The sequence below is a fragment of the Oratosquilla oratoria genome, chromosome 32 (genome assembly GCF_046742065.1).
Source record: "Oratosquilla oratoria isolate Oo_2021 chromosome 32, ASM4674206v1, whole genome shotgun sequence".
Lineage (NCBI taxonomy): Eukaryota > Metazoa > Arthropoda > Malacostraca > Stomatopoda > Squillidae > Oratosquilla > Oratosquilla oratoria.
Window position 1 is genome coordinate 45,404,714 of NC_134808.1, and position 14,073 is coordinate 45,418,786.

Genomic DNA, 14,073 nt, shown 5'->3' on the forward strand with positions numbered 1-14,073 from the left:
CTTTGGTCCAAACTATGGGATCGTCTGCAGATGTATCCGCATGACTGTGTGGTGTAGTCTGAGTCGTACAATTTAAATTACAAATATGGGAAATGTACAGGCATCAGGTATGGCGGCACCGCCGCCCCCAAACGTTCCATTATCGTTTCCAAAGCCTTCAACCTTAAGTCCGGCGCCCGCGGAGGAAACGAAAAAAGAAGAGAGTTCAGAAGCAGGTACAGACAGCAACCCGGGGACCATGGAAGAACTACATAAGAAATGCAAAGGTAACGTTTTTGAATTATGTTTCAGCCTACATAATGAAGCACGCAATCGCAATCTCAGGATATTATATGCTGTTTAGTTAAGGATTTGTTTCATTGTCCGGGTTGGAAAGTGTATCAAACAGTAGAAATGTCAACATTTCTTATGTAAGGTTGATAGACAAGGTGCAGGTCAAGAGGTGAAATGGGTATGGATGCAATTAGCAGGGTAAGTAATTATATCTTATGGGTTATTCATAAAGAGAGGGGTGGGGGAACTTATTTGGATAAAAATAACTTGTAATTGGCATGATTATTATCTGGGTTTTTGGGAGATCAGGCAAAATCAAGTATGATGGATGTTGAACTCTTTAACTTGAGTTGAGGTTAATTTCGTCAGTTATTGACACAGCTGAGATGAACTCCAAAGAGGCCATTCAGATCTCATCCCTACATGTTCCAGTGTAATAGGCTGTTGGAGTTGGAGCTTGGGTATCCTGATGCGGGTGGTTGGTCTGGAATATTGGTCAATCATGCATCTAGGAGACTAGATGGTGTTTGGTTGATACATCACCCAGGTTCCTGAGTTTAGCCAGGATGCTGGTCTTGTTCCCTTGTACGTGAAACCTGGGTGTGGTTGTGTCTACCTTTGTCTACCTTTGTCCAATTTCATCTAAGTGACCGATTCAGCTAACGTGGACGTCCGCTGTACTCAGGCAGCTCCTTCTCTCTGAGTCACAGGTCAGTGATTGGAGGGAGTTGTTATTGGAGCTGGTGTATCCCAGTGTAGGTGGTTGGTCCATAATTGTGGCCAGCCACTTATCCAGTTTGTTTTTGAAACTCTCTGGTGAAGTGCCTGTCTGGTTTCACAATTTCTGTGGGACAGAGTTGAAGAGGCGCGCCCCAATACTGGAATAGCACCTTTGTATAATTATAACAACACCTCCACTTGAAGATTTATATTCCAACACTATTATTTAGCACTATCCTTGGGGACAATTTAATACCAGAGGCAAAGAGGTGGTAAAGAAGAAGTTTTAGGAAGAATAATATACAGTAGAAGTGATCAAAATTCCTCAAGTAGATATTGATCTCCTTGTCCAAGTTACAACTCTTCATTAAGGATGTTGCAAGCTCTTAAAGTATTGATCATATCTATGTAGCCTAACTATTCCTTATACAGAACAACACCTGAAAAGAACAGTTTACATTGTCAATCTGTAGCTATGGTTTTCTCTTGCATGATACCTTAAGTCATTTAGTGAAGAGGTTTTGTGTTGCTGATAGGAAGGAGCGAGTATAGGGGAACATAGCGTAAAGTGCTGTGTTGGTTGCATCTGGGGTAACTAGTTATGCAAATTCAGTTCTGGGTTGGTATTTATTGTGGAGGTTTTGTAATCATATTGTGTTTTTGTATAGATATAGTTTTAGATACTGGGAACAAGTTATTTGTGTAGAATTATGCTAGGGTTATTTTTATGTTGCATCTATTGTGTTATGTTCAAATAATGTAAGGGGTTGGTGGATTTGAGGACTTGCAAAGAACTGAATGCCTATCATTCTCATGTGCAGTTCTGCTGGAAGGATTTTGGTTTCTGAGTATATATCTTGTATTGATGTTTTAATTTAGCCAGTTATTGTTCATAATGTTTTATTGTTCGTAAGGTGGCTTTGTTTTCTTAACCCATTAACACTCTAGGAGCCCTTCTAGAGTAAATAAAAGGTAAATTTTCAAAAGTGGACACCTACACAGTGTACGTACATAAATACATATACCAAGGCTTATTCCCTGCCACCAAGTATTTCCACTTGGATCGTAAGAGGCGAGAAAAAAGGGACGGGGATTGGGACCAGGCATCCCTCTCCCAGTAGCCCCACAGGCACAGGGGACATTCCTAAAAAGAGTAAAGTAAAGGCCTACACAGTGTACCATTTAAGTTATAATACATCCACATATGTTTTTTCTGGCAGAAATCAATAACGGAAAAGGTTGCTAAAAACAAGACTTGTGAATGGAGCCACAGGAGCTGCTTGAGATGTCATCTTTGTTTTGACAGATGCAGTGGGCAAAGAAACTAAAGTATGATAGATTTGTCTATTCTCACCTGCATTAATTAATGCAATACCTGTAACTATAGGTCATCAGGGCCGTCATCATCAGGGATGTTATTTGGTATTGTGATTTGAGTTTGGGGTAGGGAGGTCATATGTGAATAGGTGAAATAGTGTTGATAATATTGCTCATTGGGGAATCATGCTAAACAAACTTTTGCATTTATTTGTGTATTTTATTTATTATTTACATTATTATAGTTTTTATTTATTATTAATATGATTTTTTTTTTTTTTTTTTTTTTTTGCATCCGACCTAGATATGGATCAAAAGGTCTCCTGTCGGCATGCTCCGCCTTTGTAATCCTTTGTAATCCTTTGTCTCTGATAGATATTGGGTAGTTGTTCCAAGATACTTTGCATTTTTCTTTTAGCTAAGAGGTTTGTCAGTCATTTCTTGTCATTGTGCTTATCAGTTTTTATGATTGTTTTTGATAAGATATCTGTAGAGACTGTGTCAAGTCTTGTGTATGTTGGTATCCGTCATATATAATGTTGCCTAAAGGAATGTTTTCCTGCTCTCATAGGTTGCAGCTTCTTGGCCAGTCCTCCACAGGGTTGTGACCCACAAGTTGGCAACCCTGAGTATAGAGTATCCACAAAGTAAAATTCATTGCTGCTGTCACACTACAAAATATCACACACCAGTACAGTACTTGGACACATCAATCTTCAGAATATTACTATCAATCAATATTGCCCAAGGCTTTGCCCATAAATAGTTCAGAGAAAAGATTTTGTTGTTTGAATAGGGTGAGAGTAGGACAGCATAGAACGAGTATTTAGTCTTCATCAGAGGTAATCATTATTTCTATCCTTGGTGACCATATCCTTACAAAGAGATGGAATCATAGAAGTAGTATAAGAAAAGGAGGATTAAGGAGGTTTGTAGAAGTATAGAATGAGGACTACTTTGTGGTGGATCTCTCTGGGTCAGCAAGTCTGAAGCCAGGCCAGTTTTTTGTTGGTAGTGTTTCAAAGTGGGGTGGTGACCTGAACACAGTCATGTCCATGTAGTTTTTACTTTGGAATGATTATTAGTTGAGTTGAGGTCTGGGGATCCCAGTGACAGAAAATTTTGAGCTTTGTTGTGAAGTGCTTTTGTGGTGTTGGTGTCTGTATGCATTTACCTAGTTGTATTATACGGGAAGGGAGCTATGCTCGTGGTGACCCGTCTTTGTATCTCTCAGTATCAAGTTTTTTCTTAAAATCTTGAATAGTGTTTTTGTATGGATGTTGTAGGGTGCTAGGGGTATGTCACTTGAGATATTTGAGTAGTTGTGTGTGTGTATGTATATACAAATGCACACACACACGCATCTTGTCTGATATGGTGTGGGGGATGTAAAGGATGGAGGTCTGTTGCAAAGAACTGTTTGATTTGAAACCTCTATTGTAATATTGTAACCATTAAATATCTCAAATATGTGAAATCTCACATATGTATAAAATTTTATGGTTATAGTATGTGAGATGTGTGAGGTCAAATGTGTAACATAACCCTCATATTCCCTCTGTATGACATATTCACTTGATACAAATTTGTTCTTTCCAACAATTTTCCAGAACTACTCCCTCGCATATATGGAGGGACCAGTGTATGTGTCATCAAGCAGCTAAGGTTAGAGGTTCTTCAATTCAGTGAGGCTTTCATTTTTTATTCTGTTATATGAAACTATATAGGCTTCCAAAAGCTTGACTTTTGCTATGACCTTCCAGCTGCATTGAGTCATCCCTCCTCCAGTTTACCTGCTTTAACCCCCTTCACTATGGGCCAAAATCTCGCGGGCTGCATAAGCTGCCAGACGTGCAATGTTGCATCATAATACTCGCATTATCAAAGATAAAGTTACCACTGTATTGCTCGTTCTCTTTCACCCATGAATTTTGATAACCATAGAAAATATGATGAAGCCAGTTTACAGAGTATGGGGGTCACGCAGGTACAACTACAATATATATATAATCAAGACGCTAATATCGGCATCCTCGCATACCCACTTGCTCCTCATGATGCCTACATAGGCATCATCATATCGAAGGGGTTAAGCCTGATACAATCAGTCCCACACATTCATATTCTCCGAAATAATTCTGATGTGACATCTCACTTGCAATGGTGTCATGAACTCTTTTGACAGTGTGGCATTGACAAAAGGTACCTGCAAGTGATTGTGCATGACATTTTTAAACAGAATCATTTTTCTACCTGTATTTGCTGTGGAAATGTTGTTTCACTGCATTGCTTCTTGATCCAAGTAGTATGGCAGGTGAAAGGAGTGACCCTTCACCCAAGAAGTGCTAAGATGGAGAGGAAATGAATGGATATTGATGGAGATGGATGGATGGATGGTTTCACTCTACCACCCCCTCTTAAGGGGAAAAAGACCTTTGATGTATATGTATGTACTTATAGATCTTCTAGTTCATATGTTCCCACTGATTTTGACTCTTCCATATGTAAAAGTGCATTTAGTGATATTAAATTCCATTTATGTATGGCTCCAGTTGTGTATTCCCCAGATCCTACTGCAAGGTTTTCCGTTTTATCATTTATTTTCATTTATAATTTATGGTGTGCAAATATATGTATCTGGTTATTCTGTCAGGTTATGTGTACAAAGAAATATGGGCTCTCACCTTCAGGTGGAGGTCAGGGAGGTTGGTTTGCATCTTGTGTCAAGTTCTTGTCAATGAAGAATCTCTTGATTATTGTACTGGTTGTTGTTTCATAATTGGTGTTGGCAACTCCTTGTGAAGCACCTCTTCTTTCTTGAATAACTTGTGGGTTGATCTGTTGGCTGTTGCTGGTTACCTAGGAGTAGTAGGTTTACTGCAAGAGGGACCTAAGGCAACAGATAGATTGATTGATTGTACTCAAGGTATGTGACTGTTTCCAGCATCAGTCACTAAACTACATTAGGATTCTTTCTACTCTACCTGCTCGTTTCTGATCATTGCTCTCGTGTTACTCATCTCCAGGAAATCTCTCTATTTTGGCAGTTTAAATTCAGCACCACTTTTTACAATGCACTTCCACCTTAGGTTCCTATGTGGTATCTTGTCGAAGGCTTTTTTAAAAGTTCAGGCCATTTGTACTTCTCTCTTCTGTTGTGGTGGAAATTTGGTGCAGATTTCATTTCATCATGAATGTCCCATTATGTATTCATAATTTGATCATGGAATTGTATACCCCAAGAGATTGTACATTTTATTTAAATTTTGCAGATGTGTTTCCTGCCGTATTTGATGGGGGCAAGTTTATGGTCAACAAAGGATTAAGCAACCATTTCCAAGTTTCGCACACAATCAACTTTAGTACAATGCAGCCCCCAGGCTACAGGTAACAGTATTCTCTGAATTAGGATTTTGTAGTAATTTATAAAACTATGGATTAAAGGAATACAGTTGGATACAGACCATTTTAGAACCATGTTATATATATACAAGTTAAATGTAGTATTTAGCTATGTTTTTCAGGATCCATTCTGTTACATATATACACATTTCCTACACTGAATTAGTACAATGTCTGTAGTCTTTCTACAAGTACAGCTGATATGCCATATATTTGGTGTACATAAGTATGCCACTATATGGTTTTCAGTAATAGGTTATTAATCATATCTTCAGAAGCAGTGTAGCAAGACAGTCTTGCTTCTGACCCAGAGCATTGGGCAGGATACAGGAAGTACCTGTCATCCATGAGGAGCTAAGATGAGAGGGAGGAAAGGGTGGTGGATGGGAGTGGGTATGTGCCTTTTGACTTGGCTACCTTTCTTGTAAGGGGTAAAAAGTCCTTGGTATGTATATATTATATGTGTGGGGTTTTTGCCCACAAAGAGCTGAAATAGGAAGGATAACAAATTGATTTTTGGATGTGTGAAGTGTGGATATTTGCTTTGACCACAGATGGTCTGTTTGTAGTTCTGCAAGATGTGAAAAAATATACATATGAACAAATACCAATGGCCTTTTTCCCCCTTACAATGAGGGTAGCTAAAGTCAAAGACATAAATCCACTCCCACCCATTTCATCCCCACATACTCCACTCCTATTCAGCCCATCCCTCTTATCTTGGCTCTTCCTGGATGCAGGGTAGGCTATACTACTCTCAAAAAAACCCTTGACTGCTCTTAACAGCTTTCCTCTTATCCCATATATCTACAATACCTCCCACAGTGCCCTCCTGTCTACCCTGTCATAAGCCTTTTCCAAATCCATAAATGGCCAAAAAACATCCTTGCCTTTTCCTAAAGGTTTCTCACATATCTGCCTTACCACATAAATCTGATCCATGCAACCCCTACCTATCCTAAACCCACACCCTCACCAATTACTCCCACTGTTCCTCTCCTAATCGTCTTGGTCAAAACCCTCCCATAAGTTCTTCCTAACTACACTTGACAAACTTGCCCCTCTGAAACTACTACAGTCACACTTGTCCCAGTTTACCTTTTAAAGCGGAACTATACAGGCACTCTTCCAGTCCTCTGACACTCTACCCTCTTTGAGACAAACCTCAAACAACCTCACCAACCAGTCCACTATCACTGTACCTCCCTTATTAGACACTCCCTGTGACACCCATCTAACCCAGGTGCCTTTTCTGCTCTCATCTCACCTCTTTCCTTATTTCTCCATTTTCCTCACTCATCACTGGCATTTTCTTAGTGCTTCCCACTGCAGTTACCTTTCCCTCCCTATCCTCCTCCACATTTAGCAACTCCCTAAAATACTCTGTCCATTTTCCTCTTATTGCCATCTCTTCCATTATCATCTCTCCATTGGCACCTTTAATTGCTTCTTTAATTGATTCACCTCCTCTTCCTATCTTAATTTCTTTCCAAAACATCTTTTTATTACTTTCAAAATTTTCTGTCACTCTTACCCCATTTCACTTCTACTCTCTTCTTTTTCTCCTTTATCTTATGCTTTACTTCTCTTTTCTTCGTGCCTCTTATATGATTCTCTAGTCCTATGTTGTAATCAGTCTGTGAATGCTTGTTTCTTCTCTTCCACAACTTTCTTTGCTTCATCATCCCACCACTCTAAATACCCTTCCTTCTATTCCCTCCCATCTTTCTTGTTCCACACACCATCTTTGGACACCTTATGACTCCCTCCTTGAAACATCCCCATTCCTGCTCCACTCCTAGTTCAACTCTATCCTTCATGCCCTCCCACTCTTCTCTCAGCTTCTGCTTGTACTCCTCCTTTTCTTTCTCATTTAAGCAGTTTACTCTAAGCACCTCCCTATCTTCTGTCCTTTTCTTCCTCCCAACCAATAACATAGAAACAAACCCACAATACTTTCTTCTTCTTCCACCAAGAGATCTGTAGGAGACCCCAAGGAGCTTTGGTGGCTGTTGTTGGGGCTGTACACATAGTCTGCAAAACTCAAGGCAGCCGTTGTTTTTGTTATGATCTTGTATTCAGTTCTTTTTCTTTTACAGGTTTGGGGCAACATATGTAGGAACCAATCAAGTGTCTCCAACCGAAGCATACCCAGTTATGTTAGGGGACATAGATCCCTCAGGAAACTTAAATGCTAATATTATACATCAGATAACCCCAGGAGTCCGGACAAAATTTGTGGCACAGGTAATGAGAATTCAGTGAGCTGTTGTGAAATGTAGAAAGTACATATAGATAAGTATACTAAAGGCACTTTTTCACTGTAAAGCACATTTAATATCACTCCTGTCTCAGTACCTTGTGGATAAGGTACAGTTCTTCAACAAATAGAGCTGGTCTACTCCCCCAATTGCTTTGTTATATGACATCCTTTTTCCTGCCACATGCAATCCCAAGTACCTAAACCTATCCACTTCCTCCAGTCTCTCTTCTTTAAGACTCGCTTCCAGCTTGGGGTCGCATATGGTAGAAAAGGGAGTGGAGGTAGATTGTAGATTGAGAGATGCAAGTTAGTGCCTTGGGAGATTAAAGTGTAATGAAAAATGAATATTTTGGGAATGGACGCTAAAAGGAAATTTCATGAAGGGGTGATTGTGCTGACAGCACTGTATGGGACAGAGACTTGGAACATAAGAGACGGGATTTAAATGTGTTTGAGATGAAATGTCGGAGAAGTATGGTGGGGGTTACAAGGTTGGATAGAGCGAGAAACGAGGAGGTGAGGAGGAGAGTGGAAGTGGAAAAGGATATGGGAGATAGGGTTGATGAAAGAGTATTGGGATAGTTTGGACACATGAAAAGAATGAGTGAAGAAAGATTAGTAAAAGAAGTGTCAAAGGCAGAAGATAGGGTTGGGTGGAGAATTGTTGTGTATGGATGATACTGTGATGAATGTAAGGGGGTGGGTGGGGGATGGGGGGCAGGTAGGGAGTGGTTGTGTATGAACGATATTTGAACAGAGCCCGAAGTGATTTCTTCCTGTCCTCAATGTTTCTGCATGAGGGGATGAAGATGGGGGGTGTCACTGATTAAATGAAGCAGCCTTGCTGTGGATGTGCTGTGTCTTGCTGCATTGCTTCTGACCCAGGGTGATGGATGCCTTTTGGCTTTGGGCACCTCTGAGGTAAGGGGGAAAGAGCCTTTGGTACATGTATGTATCCTGTCTCCTCATCCACTTGAAAATAACATGACTTTGAACATCCCTGCAGGCTGCATCATCATTTTATGCATTCGCTTGTATGACCCATCATCCAGAAGATGCCAAGATAAAAGGGAGGGAAGGAGATGGAGGGGAGTGGAGTATGAAAGGGACAGAATGGGAGGGAGGGGTTTTTATGCCTTTGATTTTTGGCTACCTCCCTTATAAGGGGGAAAAAAGCCTTTGGTAAATGTATGTATGTACTTGTATTTTTTTCAATCCCTAACCTGATTCACAGACATATTTTGTGCACCCAAGGCCCACTTTGCTCTGGCCTTTCACTTCATCCTTGATCCTCTCAAGTTCCCTCCATCTGCTTTTCTTTCCTCACTCCTTTCCATATGCCCATACCACTTCGGCACTGATTTACCCTGTCTGACAGCTCTTAACACATTTCTTACAATTCTAATCATTGAATATTATTTCAATTACAGATTCAACAAAGTAAGTGGCAAGCCACGCAGCTGACCACAGACTGGCGAGGAGCCAACGCCACAGGTTCTCTAACCCTGGGGAACATCGACTTAATCAATAGCTCTGGTGTAGCGGTGGCTCATTACTTGCAGCAAGTCTCAAAAAAAGTTGCTTTGGGAACTGAACTGGCATATCAATATGGTGCCCAAGTACCAGGAGGACAGATAGCAGTACACTCTCTGGCTTTCAGATATACAGGTATGAAAAAACAATTTTTGGATTCGAGCCATGATCATGATGGTATTTCTTAAGACCTTAATATGTTAGTAGCAATTAAGTAGGTGTTTTTTCCCCATACTGGGATTTTGACTACATTTGTAGTCTCTTTCACTCCATGTGATATAGTTTTCCATGTAGTATATAGGAGATAGGTGGAGGGAAAGGAAAAGGGCAGAAGGTAGAGAAGTGCTTACAGCAAACTGTTTAAATTAGAAGGAAAAGGAGGAGGAGTACAAGGAAAAGCTGAGAGAAGTGTGGGAGGTAGTGAAGGATAGAGTAGAAGTAGGAGTAGAAGAGGAATGTGGGTGTTCCAAGGAGGAAGTAACAAGGTGTGCAGAGATGATACGTGGAACAAGGAGGATGGGAGAGAATAAAAGGAAGGATAGTGAATGGTGAAGTGACATAGTAGAGGAGCAAGCATTCAGAGACTGGTTGCAAAGTAGGATGAGAGAAAAGTATTAGACAGGATGCAGGGATGACCCGTCATCCAGGAGGTGCCAAGATAAGGAGGGTGGAGGGGAGTGGAATATATAGGAAATGGAATGGGTGGGAGTGGTTTCTATGCCTTTTTCTTTTTGGCTACCTCCCATGTAAGGGGAAAAAGCTTTTGGTATATGTATGTATAAAGAAAAGAAGATAACCAAAACAAAAGATAAAGGAGAGCAGATGTGAAGTTTGGGGGGAGAGTTAAAATTTTTTGAAATCAATAAAAAGCTGTTTTTGAAGGAAAGAGGAAGGGGAGGAGAGTCAAGTAGAGAAGAAAAGGTAAAAGGCATATGCGAGGGGATGGAGAGTGGGGGTGGTGTTGCCAATTAAGTGAAGTGGCCTTGCTGTAGATGTACTGTCTTGTTACATTGCTTCTAACCCAGGGCGGTGGGGAGGATACAGGAATGACTTGTCATCCATGAGGAGCTAAGATGAGAGGGGGGAAAGGGTGGATGGGAGTAGGTATGTGCCTATGACTTTGTTACTTCCCTTGTAAGGGGGAAAAGTTCTTGGCAAATAGATTTGGCTTAGTTGAGTATAGATTTAAAAAAAAGTTGTTAGACAAAGAATATGAAAAACTGTGGGTGGATCGAAACTTTACCAAATGCCTGTACATGTTATCAGTACTGCAGGTATTGTTTTGGGACATCACCACAGACCGGAGCCATGCACCATTAGTCGTGATAAAGAAAACTCCCTTCCTTTTGTGGGGTAGGAGAGGATAGGTAGGGAATAGTGGGATGAAGAGGTGAAGGTAGTGGTGGAAGGAAAGAGAATAGTATGGGAACATTGGTCTCTGGCTGCAAAATAAAACTACAGAAGTATCTGGGAACGGGCATAAAAGAGAAGATTGTAAAAAGGGATGATAGGACCCATGAACTTGTATGGGCCAGACTTGAAACTTTGGGAGGCACAAAGGAGCATGAATGTGTTTGAAATGTAGGTTTTGTGGTGATGGATAGTGAAAAACAAGGTGAGGCAAAGAGCTGGCAAATAGGGTTGGAAAAAAATTATAAAGGAAGGCAGAGGTGGATGAGTGAAATGAGGGGGGCTCTGTACAAGAAGAGTATGTCAAGAAGGCAAGGAAGAGGGCAAGAGATAGTAAATGGCTGTTGGATAGGGCCTTTTGGCATGGACATAATCCATATAGACCCCAATAATTTTTGCCATACATCTTTAACTAAAATGGAACTCCACTGTAGACATATTCTCACAAATCTCTCAGGGCTTTGGACAGTTATTTGTAATGTATTATTGTGGTGGGTTCCTTGCACAATAATTTTTGCCATAAATCTTTAACTAAAATGGAACTCCACTATAGACATCAATAGTCACATTCTCACAAATCTCTCAAGGTTTTGGAGAGTTGTTTGTAATATATGCCTTTTTCTTTTTGGCTACCCCCCTTGTAAGGGGGAAAAAGCCTTGGTATATGTATGTTTGTAATATATTATTGTGGTGGGTTCCATACACATTGAAGAACCAGAAGTTGTTTATTTTCAAGCACTTCTTCATTGCTATTTTCACAGGGGATGACTTCACTTTTAGTGGAACTTTAGGTGGTACAGGTATTCACCTATGTCACTATCAGAAAGCAACAGAACAACTTCAGTTCGGAGTAGAGCTTGAAACCAGTATAAGAATGCAAGAATCTGTTGCTTCCATGGCCTATCAGCTGGAAATACCTAAGGCCAATCTAGTCTTCAGAGGTAAGATGTAATAAGATTTGGGTCTTGGACTTAATGAATACAGGTCCTCAAATAAAATGATTATATATATATACATGCAAAGTAGACCACTTGGAAAAAGGAAACTAACGAAGCAGAGCGCTTTCGTATATTACATCTTCAGTGCAACAAGTACTGTTGCACTGAAGATGTAATATACGAAAGCGCTCTGCTTCGTTAGTTTCCTTTTTCCAAGTGGTCTACTTTGCATAAGTGAACACACGTACCCGTGTTCTTATTAGCATATATATACATATATATTTTTTTCTATTTGCTAGGGATGATGGACACCAATTGGACAGTAGGAGCCGTCATGGAGAAGAAACTAATGCCACTACCTTTCACGTTGGCCTTGTCAGCAATGATTAATCATCCTAAAAATCAGTTCAAATTAGGGTGTGGATTTATTGTGGGGTAATTGGGACAATCTGGAAGACGATGGGTATTATAGGCTACCGGAAAGCATATTGCAAGATGTTGCCAGACTTGGCAATTCCATGCCAGAATGTTGTTGAAAGGGTATGAGAGTCTGTTAGTATATTTGTTGAATGTTTGTCGTGTAAATAGTGGTCTGCTTCTTGAATAAATATGCCGCAAGACTTGCAGCTCCGACCCAATAAGATGTTTGTTTAAATGGTACACAATGTGTAGTAGATACAATTTGGTGCTTGGGTCCTAATGGCAAAATAATAGGAGTCACCAGTAATAAGTAGTTTATTTCATGTACATTGATGCAGCATTTTGCCATTCCTGATTTTTATTTTGCTTATTTTCACCACATGGAGCAAAGTAAGACTACTAACAGTGATGTGGTCATTTTCATAAACATTAAAGGATATGAAAAGTCACTGTTGTCTGCATACTCAACATTACTTGGGATATGACTCGAGGAAATGAAGTGCGCAGTTCAGGACCGTTTCCTCGTAGCATTCGAGGTTTGAGGGAACAACTGCTACATCAAAGAAGGCTTTGCATTGGGAGGCTAGCCTGTTTAAGTGTTTTGCATTCTGATGGTTCCCAAGAGTTTGCTGGACTTGGGTAAGTACGTCGTATAATACCCGTCGATACAACAAGAGGACCTTTTCCCACAAGTCTCCAGGACTGCTGCTTATCCACCGTGTCTGCATCTCAAGTCTGGAAAAAGGGATAAGGTAAGGTAAGGAAATGACAAAATTAAAAGAACATGGTTAACGAGTCACATTTGCTTAACAGCATTTTGGTCACCACTTGTTACTATGTGCCAAGGGCTGCCCCACCTACTAAAGCAGTGGTTCTTAACTTCGGGTCCCTGTACCCCCAAAGGGGTACAAAACCTTAAACCTGGAGGTACGAGACGTGATTACCAGTGCAATGGTACTGTATATTTACAATGAGAAAGCAAAGGTTTGTATCACTTATCCTTTTCATATATTTGTATTGGATGAGAGTACGAGGAACTTTTCTGAGATATCAAGGGGTACGGGCACTGGAAAAGGTTAAGAACCACTGTACTAAAGGAAGTAGCCAAGTCAAAAAGCACATCCCTATTCCTACCCATTCCTCCCTCTTATCCAATCTCCTCATGGATGAAGGATCCCCGTCTCCTGCCCACTGCTCTGGGTCATAAGCAATGCAACAAGACGCATTACGTACTATATTACTGAATTGATGATGATTGACTTGGTTAAGCATCACAAACTGCCCACTGTTAGAAGGCTCAAATGGTGGCCCTTACAAAGGACTTTGTAACTTGGAATTCAATGAACCATGCCCTTGGTTCAACTCGCCACAGTAAGAGTGGGCAACCGATACTACTATACTAAGGAGAGAGAGGGGAGGGGGAAATGTCCTGGTTTCAAGGGATCACTTATCGGTGAAGTGTTGAACACCATTACTACGTACCAAAAGGCCTCTCCATTTTTTTTTTTTTTTTTATAAACATACCCACACTGCATAATAGACCAGTATAACACTTCAAGATCTGATGCATGAATAATGCAATATCTAGTTGAAACAAGCATGGGTCAATTTAACCAAGTGGACAGTCCTGGTTTCATGTGCTTCATGTGATCACTTATCGGTGAAGAGTGTTCAACACCATTACTCCATACCAAAAGGCCTTTCCCTTTATAGGGGGGGCTATATAAAACATACACCCACACTACATAATAGACAGCAGTATAACACTTCAATAATGCATTATCTAGTTGACACAAG

General features: G+C 40.4%; 2 protein-coding genes across 2 annotated transcripts in view; one reads left to right on the top strand and one right to left on the bottom strand.

The window, feature by feature from the left end:
* Positions 1–12,725, top strand: Tom40 (Translocase of outer membrane 40). The gene is made up of 6 exons (XM_076172215.1): positions 1–266; positions 5,583–5,697; positions 7,812–7,959; positions 9,406–9,643; positions 11,680–11,859; positions 12,156–12,725. Exons 1-6 carry the CDS (start codon positions 86–88, stop codon positions 12,293–12,295), a joined length of 1,002 nt encoding a protein of 333 aa, XP_076028330.1. The 5' UTR covers positions 1–85; the 3' UTR covers positions 12,296–12,725.
* LOC143017455 (uncharacterized) overlaps positions 12,577–14,073 on the bottom strand; it is a 27,082-nt gene continuing 25,585 nt past the window's right edge. Inside the window, exon 7 of the mRNA XM_076172214.1 lies at positions 12,577–13,011. Coding sequence (XP_076028329.1) covers positions 12,747–13,011 — 265 coding nt within the window. The 3' untranslated portion in view covers positions 12,577–12,746. The remainder of the gene's footprint in view (positions 13,012–14,073) is intronic.

Coding starts and splice junctions, on each gene's coding strand:
- Tom40 (XM_076172215.1), top strand. CDS start 86: ATGGGAAATGTACAGGCATCAGGTATGGCGGCACCGCCGCCCCCAAAC. Junction 5,698..7,811: donor ATGCAGCCCCCAGGCTACAG/GTAACAGTATTC, acceptor TTTCTTTTACAG/GTTTGGGGCAACATATGTAG. Junction 9,644..11,679: donor TCTGGCTTTCAGATATACAG/GTATGAAAAAAC, acceptor CTATTTTCACAG/GGGATGACTTCACTTTTAGT.